The sequence below is a fragment of the Dendropsophus ebraccatus genome, chromosome 3 (genome assembly GCF_027789765.1).
Source record: "Dendropsophus ebraccatus isolate aDenEbr1 chromosome 3, aDenEbr1.pat, whole genome shotgun sequence".
In the NCBI taxonomy this organism is placed as follows: Eukaryota; Metazoa; Chordata; class Amphibia; order Anura; family Hylidae; genus Dendropsophus; species Dendropsophus ebraccatus.
This window is the reverse complement of record NC_091456.1, coordinates 170,561,263-170,577,350: the sequence shown is the minus strand read 5'-3', so window position 1 is coordinate 170,577,350 and position 16,088 is coordinate 170,561,263. Positions and strand designations below refer to the sequence as shown.

Sequence of the window (16,088 nt, the reverse complement as noted above, 5' to 3'; positions counted from 1 at the left end):
TCTCCATTCATTTTATCTGGGAATGCTGAAGATCGCTATTTAGAGTGCTTGGCTATCTATGGCACTCCGGAGGCAATAAATGGAGCTCTGGACCAGTATGCACACTGCCACTCCATTCAGACAGGAGCTTAGGGAGGCCTGTTCTGCAGAGTACAAGTCATCCTAGCAGTCAGACCCCCACGATCAAACACTTGTTTCCTATTCAAAGTGTCCAAGGTGGCTTGCAGTGGTCAGGGGAGTTGGGTGGGTAGGGGATATTTTTGGCAAGGTATAGATTGATTTTAAGTGTGAATTGAGATGATATGTCTATTGTTGGATAATATGTCATGCGGTTTACTTTTGTAATGATAAAGAAAACTTTAAATAAAGATTTAATAATTAAAAAAAAAAAAAAAAAAAAAGTGTCCAAGGTGGTAAAACTTCTCTAACTAGGTTTGGCTCCATGGGTATAATAGGGTGGATTAATGAATTTTAGAGAAGCTAGTCTATGTACAGGAGTGGAAAATATTTTAATAAATATAAGAGCAATTTTTGAGACTACTGTAAGTACTAAATCATATATACACCTGGAAATATTGGAAAAGTATTTGGTGGAAAAGTATTGCAAAAGTATTTGGTGGTGTAATGTATGTCGGGATTTCAATTTTGTTCTCTGGTGGGCTGATGTAAAAGATTGTTTACTGACCACGCCAGGCTCCATCTGTGTGTACTACAGTGTCTTGACAGGAAGCTGAATGCAGCATGTGTTCAGCTTCCCTTCCTACATTGCACTAACCTATATAGATCAGAGACAGGCACAGGGCTATATATATAGTTGACAGTATAGTCTCTCTCTTTCCCACTGAATACGCCGAAAATGCGGTGATGTAATCGCGCGCATCCGGCTCCTGGCGCCTCTCGCACTGGCTGGGGCTGCAGGAAGGGTGAGAGAGAGCTGACCTCTATAAAAGACACTATTGGGGAGGGCTGGCTTTTATATAAGAGACTATTGGGGGCTGGCTACTATATGGGGCACTACTGGGAGGGCTGGCTAATATATGGGACATTTGGGGGGGTGACTATTATGTGGGTCACCATTGGGAGGGCTGGCTACTATATGGCTACAATAAGGGGCACCAATAGTAGGGCTAGCTACTATGTGGGGAAATATTGGGAGGGTTGGTTACTATGTGCAGGGCCGTATTTGCCTCTAGGCTCCCGTGGTCCGATGCCGGGGGCGGCAACCGCGGGGAACAAAATATTTTTTTCTAAAAAAAAAAAACTTAACCCCCGCCTCCCTAGGCACCAGACCACGGGTGCCTAGTCCGCGCCCCGGGGGGGGGGGGATGGGGTAGTTGTGCAGCTTCGGGGCTGGCCGGGCTGAGCTTCTGGCACACACTACCTCTATTACAAGCCGGAAGCTCATAGCTGCAGCCCCGCGGTCCGGGACTTCTCCCCTGCTCGGCGCGATGACGTCACATGTGCCGCCGAGCAGGGGAGAAGTTCGGGACCGCGGGGCTGCAGCTATGAGCTTCCGGCTTGTAATAGAGGTAGTGTGTGCCAGAAGCTCAGCCCGGCCGGCCCCGAAGCTACATGGCAGGAGACCTTCCTAGCCTGCCTCTGCCCCCCGGATGCACCTTCTTCCCCCCAGCTTCTCCCCCTGCACCCACCCAGCTGCTCTCTGTGCCCCCTGGTTCTCCCCCTGCCCCCATCTGCTCCCCCTGCCCTCCCAGCTTCTCCCCCTGCATCCCCCCCAGCTTCTCCCCCTGCACCCCCCCCAGCTGCTCCCCCTGTTCCCCTGCACCCCCCAGGTTCTCCCTGTGTTTTTGAGTTTGACACCCCTGTCTTAGACTATAAGGAGGCAAAACTGGCACCACCCCCGCAGTCTCTCCCCAGTTATATCTTCTGATTGCAGCAGGTCTCAGCATTTCCCATCAGGTTTCTCCACAGATCACAGCAGATCACTAGGGGACACTTTGCATACAATTTATCGTACAAGAACCCTTCTAAGACATAGCAAAGAACCTTTATAGCAACTGTTATAATAGAAATAAATAGACATACATTGCACATAGCCAGGGCCATAGAATATCCATTGATATATAGCAGCTAACGTGTGCTTTACATCTCCTGAACTCTGTGACCGCCACGAGCCTCGCACGCTTTACACATCTAATAGAGTGTTTATCTGTGTAATGAGGGATTCAGGCTCCATCCTTCCAGTAAGAAGACATCTTGATATTTATAGAAAGCGCAGACCAACGATAAACTCAATCTGTTACTTACAAGAATACACGGCTGATGAGATTGCATTAATACACATGCCCCAGCATCCAACTTCCACCCCTCGCTCATAGATCAGGTATGCTGTAGAGTTATGAGGAGCATATGGATTTCCATGGTAAACAATCTGCAGAGTAGAAAAAAAGAGTTTCATAGAACAAAATTCTAGAATCCTCCATACAATGTATTTCCTGTTTCTGTACATTTTCCTTCACATATTCTTACATTAAAGATCCCTCAAAAACTAATCTTTGCAGCCAAATCAGCTGTAACCTATAGGGGGGTTCAGAAAGCAGGTACTCCTTTTTCCTGCAGGGCCTCCGCAGGCGCATTGCATTGTTTCTATTAAAGGGGTTCTTTAGCGAAAATATTTTTCATTCAGATCAACTGGTTTCAGAGAGTTCAATAGATTTGTAATATACTTCTATTCAAAATTCTCAAGTCTTCCCATACTTATCAGCTGCTGTATGTCCTGCAGGAAGTGGTGTATTCTTTCCAGTCTGACACAGTGCTCTCTGCTGCCACCTCTGTCCATGTCAGGAACTGTCCAGAGCAGGAGAGATTTTCTATGGGAATTTGCTACTGCTCTGGACAGTTCCTGACATGGACAGAGGTGGCAGCAGAGAGCACTGTGTCAGACTGGAAAGAATACACCACTTCCTGCAGGACATACAGCAGCTGATAAGTATGGGAAGACTTGAGAATTTTGAATAGAAGTATATTACAAATCTGTTTAACTCTCTGAAACCAGTTGATTTTAATAAAAAGATTTCCGCTGGATAACCCCTCTAAAATCAATATACAGTGGTACCTTGGTTTAAGAGTAACTTGGTTTAAGAGCTCACAGTTTTTCAAAATTGTGACTTGGTTTAAGAGCATTGCTTTGGTTTAAGAGCTCCCTGTACTGGGTGGAAGGGCGAGTTGGGGAGAGGCATAGTCTGCATAGCGGGGTCTACAGCACTGTACTCTGACCCAGGAAGTCTCCCTCACCTTCCAAATCATAGCAGATCCACTTCAGGCTGGGGCTTACATCAGGGGACAGGACTGTGGAGGTCTCCCTGCAGTTTCTGTCAGTCCTGATTGGTCCATGCTGAACACACCCCTTTCCCCATTGCTGTCATGTGACCACACAGACCTCTGACAGCGGCCCTGCTTCTCTCTTCTAGCCTGTTGTACTACGCTACTGCATAATGGGGATCTGCAGTTCCATCCTGTATCTACAAACTGCTGCTGTGTTATCAGGTTTATGCAGTTAATAAACATTATACTCCACATGCTGATTACTATACTGTACAGTAACTTACAATATCACATTTAGCTGTTTCATTGTTTGTTTAATCTGTTTTAAATGTTATTTAAAATATAAAATCATTATTTTTGGGCTGTGGAACCAATTGTCTGCATATCAGTGATTTCATATGGGAAAATTTGCTTTGGTATAAGAGTGGATTTGGATTACAAGCACGCTCCCGGAACGAATTATACTTGTAATCCAAGGCACCACTGTATGTATGTGGAGGTCCCCCAGACAGAAAGATGTACTGTACTTTGTATCTGGATAAATGGATTACAAACACTTCCCATTAGCTTTCCCCCTGCTTGAAGAAGGTGGTCTGTGTGTCATTGGGGCATGCACCCAGCTTGCAATCCCATCCAAGAACATTGTACGGCCATTGTTCACAGCATGCAGGGGCTAAGTCAACGGCATGTGACATTTGCATCATAGTATATCCCCTGATGATATCGCCCGCCTCCTTCAATCAGGGAGAAATCTGTCAGGTAGTGTTGGTACAAAACAAGGTTTATATACAGCTTCTTAGACCTCAGGACAACTCCTTTAAGCCATTGTAAAAATGTTGATATAGTTTCAAAAACAAAATGGCATGTAAGGGAACACAGGTTTGTTTTCCGTAGCTCACCTGTCCCATATAGTCTGTAAAGAAGAGCATGTTCGAGAGGAAAGCCGTCCATCCGATGAGGTGACTCACACACAGGTAGCGATAATGTGCCGGCATGGTTAGGAGAGCTTGGATTAGAGACTTCAGAGTCATTCGCTTCCGGGGCTAAAATGTTATAAAAAATACAGTCAAACATCAGTCAAATGGAAAAACAGGTGGTAGTGATCCAGCGCTCACCCTGTGTATTAAAACTGTTTAAATCTTTGCGCTACTGTACTGACACAGCATGCCAGTACAGTAGCGCAAAGATTTAAACAGTTTCTGAGGTCCCGGCATTATAATGGACGAAGATGGTGGGAGTTCTAAATTCCAGTCTGTAGCACATTGTCCATGCACAGACCCCTATGAATGACCCCTAAGTACTAAGGGGGAGATTTATTAAACTGGTGTAAAATGAAACTGGCTCAGTTGCCCCTAGCAACCAGATTCCACTTCTCATTCCTCACATACTCTTTGGAAAATGAAAGGTAGAATCTGATTGGTTGCTAGGGGCAACTGAGACAGTTCTACTTTACACCATGTTTGATAAATCTCCCCCTCAGTCTTCTTCATCAGGTCATCTAAATGCCTTCGGATCTGTTGAAGGTTTAAGTATGTAAAACACACAATCTGCATTTTACATCACATTAATTTTTTCATTTTAATAAAAGTCTAGGTTTGTGAACTAACATGCTTTTGCCAATCTGGAATTTTGCAACAGCAGCGCCAAAAAGTGAAGTTTTGGGGGGAGATTTATCAAGCATGGTGTAAAGTGAAACTGGCTCCGTTGCCCCTAGCAACCAAGCAGATTCCACCTTTCATTTTCCAAAGAGTCTAGGAGAAATGAAAGGTGGAATCTGATTGGTTGCTAGGGGCAACTGAGCCAGTTTCACTTTACACCATGTCTGAGAAATCTCCCCCACTTTCTGCACCCTTAACCAAAATACTGGGGTTTGTCAAGACTCCATCCCTACATCTTTCACATTATTAAAGGGCAACTTGTTTTTCTTTTAAAGGAGAAGTCTGGCGAAAATTTTTATTAAAGTATTGTATTTCCCCCCCCCCCCCCCCCCCCCCCCAAAGTTCTACAAATCACCAATATACACTCATTATGGGAAATGCTTGTAAAGTGTTTTTTTCCCTGCACTTACTACTGCATCAAGGATTCACTTCCTGGATAACATGTTGATGTCACGACCCGACTCCCAGAGCTGTGCGGGCTGTGGCTGCTGGAGAGGATGATGGCAGAGGGATGCTCAGTGTCCCTCCAGTGCCCTGTGTCCCTCAGTGTCCCCCTGCCATCATCCTCTCCAGCAGCCACAGCCCGCACAGCTCTGGGAGTCGGGTCGTGACATCACCATGTTATCCTGGAAGTTAAGCCTTGATGCAGTAGTAAGTGCAGGGAAAAAAACTCTTTATAAGCGTTTCCCGTAATAAGTGTATATTGGTGATTTGTAGGACTTTGGGGGGGGAAATACAATACTTTAATAAAAAATTTCGCCAGACTTCTCCTTTAAATCAACTGGTGTCAGAAAGTTATATACATTTGCAATTTACTTCTGTGCCAGACTGCTGTATGTCCTGCAGGAAGTGGTGTATTCTTTCCAGTCTGACACATTGCTCTCTGCTGCTCCCTCTGTCCATGTCGGGAACTGTCCAGAGCAGGAGAGGTTTTCTATGGGGATTTGCTACTGCTCTGAACAGTTCCTGACATGGACAGAGGTGGCAGCAGAGAGCACTGTGTCAGACTGGAAATAATACACAACTTCCTGTAGGACATACAGCAGTTGATAAGTACTGTAAGGCTTGAGACTCTCAAATAAAAGTAAATTACAGTGACATATCCGAGCAGCATAAAAGGAGAGCAGGAACTCTGGGAATATCGAGAGCTGCTTAAGTGAGGTCAATGGCACCTCAGAGCTAACACTGAACATGCATTGATTTTGTATAGCCGGAAGGTAGGCCCTCTGAATCATCTCCTCCGGTGGGCCCAGAGTGCCCTAGTCTGATGCCGCTTACTGATGAGATGATGGGTTATTTCGGCTTTGTGATATGTAGTGTTCCAATTACTGCATCGATTGCACATATTCTACGGGGTATTTCAGGGCAATTACTAATCAGACATGGCGACATAGAAGCCTTGAGTGTATACATAGAAAACATACGTCAAAACCTTGGATTATGAGCATAATTCACTCCAGGAACGGGCTTGTAATCCAAATCACTTGTATATCAAAGCAAATTTTCCCATAAGAACGATTCGTTCCACAACCCAAAAATAAAGTAGGTAAGGTGTTCTGTATCAATAAAGACGACTGTATCAGTAAAGAAAGGGTTAATCAGTTAACTCTCCACAGGAGGCTGAAAACCTGCTGGTACTAGTGCCGGCTGCCTGGAGCAGCTATTGGTGAAGGGGTTAATTCAGGGGTCGTGTGTAGGCAAGATGGCAGTGAGGAGTGCATGGCAGGAGAAGTATGGACGAGGCCATGGGAGGTTGAAGCACTTGGGTTGTGTCTGTCTACTGGAGTACGGACATGGAGAGAAAGGAGCGCTGCACCTCACACCTATGGCTGACACTAATGCCTCTCGGCTACATTTAAAAACCAACGCCAGGATGTTGGTATATAATTTGATCAAACCATATTGCCTCATGTACCACGCGCAGGTCCCCTGGTTCACATGAGTCGCTACACTAACTCACCACTGTGTCAGTCAGCAACCGATAACCCTGCAAAGCAAGCACAAACAGGGAAAGGAGGCCATAGAATGGCCCTGCAACCCCAATGTCACAGGACCAATCCCCAAGGCCCTCCTGCTGATTGCGGTCACGTGGGTCTTACCAGGAGGAGTACAAACAAAAGAGAGAAACATAAAACGTGGCAGCTTTCTCCGCTAGCAGTGCCTGCTGGGTTTTGGGGGAGCCCTTTGGTCCTGTGACATTGGGGTTGCAGGGCCTCCCTTCCCTGTTTGTGCTCTCTTTGCGGGGTTAGCGGTCGCTGACTGACAAAGGCTACACCTTTTGTTTGCTGTGTCTGTGTACACGAAATAAACACCTTTTTTTGTTTGTTATTTTTGCATCTTATCCTGGAGTGCTGTTGGACTTACTTTACTATAGATAGATAGATAGATAGACAGATACAGGGGCAGATTAACTTTACCATAGGCCCCGGGCTGTTCACCAAGTCTGGGCCCTCCCAAACTACTGTAACTAGGGCAGCACTAGCCTGGCGTACATAGTACAGGATACATAATGTCATGATGTCCTGATTTGTGCAAAATCGCCATTAAAAAACTGTGATTTTTTGCAAATCATGGCGAAAGTGTAGCCAGGAGACAGTACACCACTGAAAGTATAAGTCTTTTTGGGTAGTCATGGGCCCCCTAGGAACTCAGGGCCCTGGGCTGCCACCCGAAACGCCCCTATTATAATCCACTACTGGATGGATAGATAGATAGATAGATAGATAGATAGATAGATAGATAGATAGATAGATAGATATGATATTGGTTTTTCTTCTTGTCCTTACGCACCCAGGTAAAGTAATTCCTTCAGGTGTCAGACCTAGTGATTTTTTAGCTGTCATCTCTATGCTCCAATATACACTTTACGAGAAGCCAGCGGCACTCCAAAAGTGATGTCACAAACATGTATTTATTTGCTCAAAAAAAAGTGACATTTCGGCTCTACAATTGATCCATTTTCAAGCAGAAACGTCACTTTTTTCAGTAAATAAATACATGTTTGTGACATCACTTTTGGAGTGCTGCTGTCTTCTCGAGATGTGTGGCTAGACAGACAGATAGATACACAGTAGAAGTCCACAGCACACCAAAAGGTAGAAAAAGAAAAAAAAATGTAGTTTTATTCCATCCAACAGAAAGTGACAGCACAACTATGTTTCAACTCTCTCACAGAGTCATTATCATTATATTACTGATAATAACTCTGTGAGAGAGTTGAAATTTAGCTGTGCTGTCACTTTCTGTTGGATGGAATAAGACCTTTCTGGATTTCTAGACCGTTCACCAAGCACCCACCTGTTTACAATTCTTGAATGTGCTGCCAGCTCTTTGTAGATAGAGAGATAGATAGATAGATAGATAGATAGATAGATAGATAGAGAGAGGTTTTTCTTCTTGTCCTTACACACCCAGGTAAAGTAATTCTTTCAGGTGTCAGACCTAGTGATTTTTTTAGCTGTCATCTCTATTACAGCCACTAGGTGTCTCACTACCCCTGGTCGCTATGTGGTAAGGTTAAAGGACAAAAAAATTTTTTTATGTTTTTTCATAAGCAAAGTTAGGGAAATTCCTAATACACACTACTTATGCGAAATGTGCTATTTCCCTCACTTTAGCGGATCAGGCAGGCTTAAAAAAGTGATGTCTCGACTCCGCTGTATGTACCTGCAGTGTCCAGCAGGGGGCACAGTATATGAAGACATTACATGTAAAACAAATATAACAGGGCCATTCCTGTGCTTTTATGTGCTTTCTGCACATAATTCAGCTATCCACCGCCCCCCTCAGTTTGCCCCCTGACATAAGCCCATAGTGTGCAAACATCCCCCGCCAAAAGCAACGTTGTATTTTTTGTCTTGCACTAAAGTCTTCCAGTAAAGTTAAGTATCTGTTTAAGTGGAACTCTGCCTCTCCTTGTCGGCGTACCACTGCACCTTACACTAGTCCTAACCAAAGGTCCGGTGCCCATGTGTCCGAGGGTTGGTATCACCACTTCTGGCCACCGTGATAGAGTAGCCACCAAACACCAAGGCCCACAAGCTTGCATACAACACCTGAACCTAAAGCACCCTGGGACACGGCACATACTCCATAACTCTCTATCGTACTACACACCAAAACCAAGCCTCAACTGATCCTATTGACTTAATAATGCCGGGGCTCCATTACTACACGCTCTACTATTCTTGACAGAATTGTCTATGGAAGTTCAGACCGCAGTGTGAACATAGCCAGAGTACACATTCTGCCCATCATGCTCTGAGCAGTTCTGTTAGGTATTGATGTATGAAATATTCAGGCAGCATAGAAGGAAAGCAGATAGATAGATAGATACTTACTATACATATTCCTGGTTTTAGGCTATGTTCACACTAGGTATTTTTTCATAAAACTACGGCCATTGTGGCACAGCGCCACAACGGCCGTGATTATTGCAATAAATATACATTACCTTGAAGTCTATGGGATGTGCATAGTATACGCTCCAGGCAGGATCCCTAGCGGCGCCGCAAACAACTGACATATCAGTTTTCTGCGGCCGCTATTCATTGAATAGCGGCCGCAGAAAACCCTGTCAGTGCACACTATGGAGCGAGGAACTCCGGACACTTGTCCAAAGTGTGCTGTGGAGCGCTCTGATGCGGGCGCGCACGGATGCGCCCACATCAGAACTCTGCGGCCTGAAAGATTATCCGCCGGTACTGCAGTACCATCCGGGATTATCTTTTCAGAGACTGGCCGTTCCATGACCCGGACAGGTCACGGAACGGCCTGTCTCTTACTGTGTATGGACATAGCCATATACTGTATTTACAATCATTCCCCATAAATAGTACATCCGGCATTTCTCGGTTTATAGTCAGGCGTTCTCGGTGATACCTTCTCCACGTGATTTCTTTGTGTTTCTGAAGTGTTTACGTTTTTGCTTTTACGCTCTCTGTACATTACAATGATCACTAAGCCTTTATCTCCGAACATGGTGAATAGGGTCCTGATAATGGCAGCATACCCTATCATTTCCATTCAGATACAAAGAGCACTCAAAAGGAACATACTATATAAATACACATACTGTACTACAGAAATAGAGCTCAGTGCACAGATTTCTCTCTGGCTCATGTATTGACCATCTGGAAATAAATTAAAATAAAGTAAGTCTAAATTTAGATAAATAGGTAAAAATATTAAGAATTTTTTTTATATATATATATATATACACTCACCTTATCTGATCCCTCACTGCTTTTTACTGGCATGTAGGTGTGAGCACAGAGTAATCAGAGTCCAGTTCTTAAATAAGTTCAACAGTTTACTGGGAGCTTCAGTGCAATACAAAAACAGTACTTGGCAGTAAGGTGCAATATATCAAAAGTAGTCCTTCTCCTTGTGAGTTCTTAGGTTGGGTACTTGAGGTATATAAGTATATATAGGGAAGTGTCTGTACCCTGGAGCTTACTCAGTACATAAGGTTAAGGCTTGGTTAGGCTTGACTTGAGAGAAGACTAGGGGGTTACAGAGGGGCCCTGCCTAGTTAGTATCAGAACTCTGTCAGGGCGACTTGATAGAAGATAATCATAATTATGCTTAAGAAGAGATACCTCCTCCTACCAGAAAGATCACCTCCTGCCAGTTCTGGTAGCATGAGCCCCGGGCTTGCACAACCAGGGCTTAGCTAGGTTCCCCTGAGATGGCCAAGTGAAGATCAACAGGTTACTGTATCGGCTTAATGTGCTCTTTGCTCCGCTGCAGACGAATCTCTGTTGCTAGGAATGTCCTGACTTGAACACCCAAAAGAATAGTCACTCAAGACATAGGCAAGGTGTCCCTATGTGGTAATTACCTCACTTTTAGCTGTAGCACTGCATAATAGCTGTTATAGTACAGTAGAAAGAAACCAGATCGGTCATAGAGTCCCTGAGTGGGTTAAACCTTAGGACCTTCAGGGAGCTTTATAGGAGTGAACAGGACTTGCCTCCAATTGGTGGGGAAGTTTCTGGGAAGTCCTAACCCTGTGTGATAGGTGTGGTAGTAAGCTTAAAGGGGTTGTCCAGTGAAAAAATTTTTTCTTTCAAATCAACTGGTTTCAGAAAGTTAAATAGATTTGTAATTTACTTCTATTTAAAAATCTCAAGTCTTCCCATAATTATACATTGTTGTATGTCCTGCAGGAAATGTTGTTTGTTTACATTCAGAAACAGTGCTCTCTACTGACATCTCTGGCGGAGTCAGGAACTGTCTAGAGCAGCAGCAAGTCCCCATAGAAAACCTCTCCTGCTCAGGACAGTTCCTGACTCCGCCAGAGATGTCAGTAGAGAGCACTGTTTCTGAATGTAAACAAACAACATTTCCTGCAGGACATACAACAATGTATAATTATGGGAAGAATTGAGATTTTTAAATAGAAGTAAATTACAAATCTATTTAACTTTCTGATACCAGTTGATTTGAAAGAAAAAAAAATTTCGCTGGACAACCCCTTTAAGGATTCGTAAAATAGTCACACAGACAAGTGCATAGTTAACCCTTCATAAACATTCGGCTAAGCAGTGAACAGGAAAGTGAGACACCAAGTGGCAAAAGAGTAGAAAGCAACCTTCAGCCCAGAGTATAAAGACTTATAACAATACTTGACAACTACTTACACAATGTCCTCAGGAGTGGCCATAACCAAACCATTTGGGCAGGGGCAGAGCTAGGATTCATGGGAAAAACTGTATGGGGGCCCCCCTCCCCTAGACACAACACAAGGTACAATGGCTGCTTGCTCTGTCAGTCTACTGTATTTAATTCAAAGGTTAAATACATAGGTGCAGGAGCAGACTACCTTCTGCTTAAAGGGGTTGTCCAGCGAAAATGTTTTCTTTCAAATTAACTGGTGTCAGAAAGTTATATAGATTTGTAATTTACTTCTATTTAAAAATCTCAAGTCTTCCCATACTTATTAGCTACTATATGTCCTGCAGGAAATGTTGTTTATTTACATTCAGAAACAGTGCTCTCTGCTGACATCTGTGGTCGAGTCAGAAACTGTCCAGAGCAAGAGAGAGGTTTTCTATGGGGATTTGGTACTGCTCTGGCCAGTTCCTGACTCGGACAGAGATGTCAGCAGAGAGCACTGTTTCTGAATGTAAATAAACAACATTTCCTGCAGGACATATAGTAGCTTATAAGTATGGGAAGACTTGAGATTTTTAAAAACTGTAGAAGTAAATTACAAATCCATATAACTTTCGGACGGCAGTTGATTTAAAAGAAAAAGTTTTTCGCTGGACAACCCCTTTAATCCCTTATTTACTGCAGTTTGTAAGTAACCCAAAGTTCACTTACATGCTGCAACACAAAAAAAGGGTTAAAAAGCAGAAGTCAAGGAGATCTCTTCTCCACCACTCATGCACTGATAGCCCCTGACCTCTGCACTGAGAACAATGGTTAGGGGTTATCAGAGCAGTGAAGCAGAGATCTCCTTGTCTTTTGCTTTTTAACCTTTTTTTGGGTGAACTTTGGGTTATTTACACACTGCAGCACATAAGGACATAGGATGGTTCTTATCTTCCCTGTTGTCACAGCCGCGGCGGCGTCTTGTGCTCTGGGCCGCCGCCGCGACCTCTCCATGCAGCCGCCGGGGTCCATGTGCAGGGACCCGGCGCTGCTAATAGTTCGGCTCCAGGGGGCGCCTTACCTCGCCCCGCTCATGTCACCCGCTGTGCCGCCCGCCGCGCGTGTCCCCACCTCCTAGGGCGCGCGCGCGCCGGCTGTCTCATATTTAAAGGGCCAGTCCGCCCCTAATTGGTAGTTGCACCAATCACTCCCTATAAATCCCAGCATGCCCTGTCTCTCGTGTTGGAGCCTCTACATGCTTCCCATAGCGTTTGGCCCAGCTCCCTGTTGTTCCTGACCTCTGTCCCTCTTCCTAGTCCCTGTCCGCTGTCCCGGTTCCTAGTCCCTGTCCGCTGCTTACCCATTGTTCCTGAGTACTGTCTGCCACCTGCGGTTAGCCCTCAGACCTTTGCCTGCACTATCTTCTGCCTACTGCTCCTGCCACGCCTCGCCTGCTGTCACTAGCAACCAAGCCAGGGGTAGCGACCTGGGGGTCGCCTGCCGCAGCAAGTCCATCCCGCCTTGCGGCGGGCTCTGGTGAAAACCAGCGGCCCCTTAGACTCCGCTCCCTGGTGCGGTTACTACCATCGCTAGTGACAGTTCAGTGGATCCACGACTCCAGGCGTTACAGTAGGCTCCAACCATGGATCCCGACGAGGTGCCTGATATCCGCGACGTAGCCCGAGTGGTCGCCCAACAGGCGCAACAGATCCAGCAACAGTCGCAGCAGATTCAGCAATTGACCGCCGCCTTATTGCAGCATACCACAGCCCAGCGCTCACCACCTCCTGCTGCTTCTTCGACTGGCTCTCCCAAGCAAATACGGTGGTGACTCAAGTTGTGCAGAGGATTCCTGACTCAATGCACCATGCATATTGAACTCTTAAGTAGTCAGTTTTCCACCGAGCACTCTAAAGTGGCTTTCATCATCAGCCTATTGGAGGGTAGAGCTCTGGCTTGGGCCACGCCGCTGTGGGACCGAGATGACCCTGCTGCTGCCAATCTCCGAACCTTCCTGGCCGAGTTTCGCTCTATCTTTGAGGAACCTGCCCGTGCGTCTTCGGCTGAGACTACTCTCCTCAACCTCTCTCAAGGGAGCTCCTCTGTTGGTGACTACGCCATCCAGTTCCGCACCCTGGCAGCAGAATTAGACTGGAATGAGGCCGCTCTAATAGCCACCTTCAAGAAGGGCCTGTCCAGTCGGGTCAGAGACGTGCTTTCCGCCCGAGACCTACCTACCTCACTGAACGAACTCATCCTACTGGCCACCAGGGTCAATACTCGTTTTTCTGAGAGAGAGGATGAGGTCCGGCATGAGCGGCGACTAAGCCTGTCCCGTCGCCATCACCAGCTGGCGCCGGTCTTCCAGAATCCTGAAGTTCCGGTGTCCCAGCCGACTCCTGAGATTCCTATGCAGGTGGAATGGACTCACCTGACGCCTGATGAGAGAATTCGTCGTCTGGAGCTGAATCTCTGCCTCTACTGCGGTGGTCCGGATCACTTTCGGCTGAGATGTCCCCAATGTCCTCAAGCGTCCGGGAAACGCCAGCACCTAGGTCCGGTGGGAGAGGCCTCCCTAAGTGTGAATCCCACCTCTCCAAGGTTGTCTATGCCAGTCTCCATCCAGACACCCACGGGACAAAATCACCAGACCACTGCCTTTCTTGATTCAGGGTCAGCAGGCAGTTTTATTGCAGCAACATTGGTCCAAAGATGGCGGCTACCCGTGACCCAACTAGCCAGACCCCTGACTATCTCCTCGGTCACGGGCGAGATTCTTACCGACCATGTGCACTACCAGACCGCACCTCTAGTCCTCCAGGTGGGCACTTCACATCAGGAGAAGATCTCCTTCTACGTCCTGCCCCATTCTTCTTCCACCATCCTCCTGGGACTCCCTTGGCTGCGATTACATGCCCCTAAGCTGGACTGGAGAACCGGGAAGATTCTCAGTTGGGGTCAGGACTGTTCCAACCGGTGTCTGAGGTCACCTCAGCCCAAGTACTCTATGTCGTCACCCGACCCCGCCAAGCCTCTATCCGGCCTACCGGCAGAATACCGAGACTTGCCTGATGCCTTCTCTGCCAAGGAGGCGGACTCTCTACCACCTCATCGGGCGTACGATTGTCCCATAGACCTCCTTCCTGAAACTTCTCCTCCACAAGGTCGGGTGTACCCTCTCTCCGTACCCGAGACTGAGGCCATGTCCTCCTACATCTGGGAGAACTTACAGAAGGCTTTCATCCGCAAATCCACATCCCCTCGCCACATTATACCTCCCGATCGCCTAGTGCCAATCGCCACCTCTACTCTTCAGAGAGTGCCTCCCGGAAAGACCTATGTGCGCCCTGCACTTCGAAGACGAATTTTGAAGTGGGGTCATTCCTCTTTTCTGGCCAGACATCCGGGAGCTCAAAAGACCGGGCAATTGATCTCTCGCCACTACTGGTGGCCCAATCTCCTCCAGGATGCCAAGGCCTTTGTGGACTTTGTGGCCTCCTGTGCCGTTTGTGCCAAAAACAAGTCACCCCGTCAAAGACCTGCCGGTCTACTTCAGCCATTGCCAGTTCCAGACCGTCCCTGGCGCCACATAGGGATGGACTTCATCACTGATTTGCCTCCATCTGCAGGCAAGAAAGAGGGGGAGGCCAAAGGGGGGTACAGTCATGGCCGTGGCGGCGTCCCGTGCTCCGGGCCGCCGCCGCGACCTCTCCATGCAGCCGCCGGGGTCCATGTGCAGGGACCCGGCGTTGCTACTAGTTCGGCCCCGGGGGGCGCCTTACCTCGCCCCGCTCCTGTCACCCGCTGTGCCGGCCGGCGCGCGCGTCCCCACCTCCTAGGGCGCGCACGCGCCGGCTGTCTCAGATTTAAAGGGCCCGTCCGCCCCTAATTGGTAGTTGCACCAATCACTCCCTATAAATCCCAGCATGCCCTGTCCCTCGTGTTGGAGCCTCTACATGCTTCCCATAGTGTTTTGCCCAGCTCCCTGTTGTTCCTGACCTCTGTTCCTAGTCCCTGTCCGCTGTCCCGGTCCCTAGTCCCTGTCCGCTGCTTACCCATTGTTCCTGAGTACTGTCTGCCACCTGCAGTTAGCCTACAGACCTCTGCCTGCATCTTCTGCCTACTGCTCCTGCCACGCCTCGCCTGCTGTCACTAGCAACCAAGCCAGGGGTAGCGGCCTGGGGGTCGCCTGCCGCAGCAAGTCTATCCCGCCTTGCGGCGGGCTCTGGTGAAAACCAGTGGCCCCTTAGACTCCGCTCCCTGGTGCGGTTACTACCATCGCTAGTGACAGTTCAGTGTATCCACGACTCCAGGCTTTACATCTGTGCTTTCCCGGGCCCCCCTCCTTCATGGGCCCCATAGCAGCTGCCTGCCCTGCCTTTATGGTAACTACGCCCCTGCATTTGGGCAACACAGCAGGTCCAAACCCATTGCCTGTTTCACTCCATTATTAAGTACTGACTCCCACATAATCCTCTAAGGCTTGTGGTATCTGAAGTATTGAGCAAAATAAGTGAAGGCTCGATAGCTGCATAACATGAAAGGTGG

The 16,088-nt window shown here is 47.2% G+C and overlaps 1 protein-coding gene across 3 annotated transcripts in view; it reads right to left on the bottom strand.

Annotated features, from left to right (window-relative positions):
- SLC45A2 (solute carrier family 45 member 2) overlaps positions 1-16,088 on the bottom strand; it is a 67,913-nt gene that overhangs the window by 22,249 nt on the left and 29,576 nt on the right. For 2 of the 3 annotated variants that reach the window (XM_069964786.1, XM_069964787.1), the window contains 2 exons: positions 4,182-4,325; positions 2,266-2,389 (listed from right to left, as the gene is read on the bottom strand). In XM_069964786.1, the coding sequence (XP_069820887.1) occupies positions 2,266-2,389; positions 4,182-4,325 (268 nt within the window). Of the gene's footprint in view, positions 1-2,265; positions 2,390-4,181; positions 4,326-5,743; positions 5,800-16,088 lie in introns of those variants that run through there. The other variant, XM_069964788.1, reaches the window with a different exon arrangement.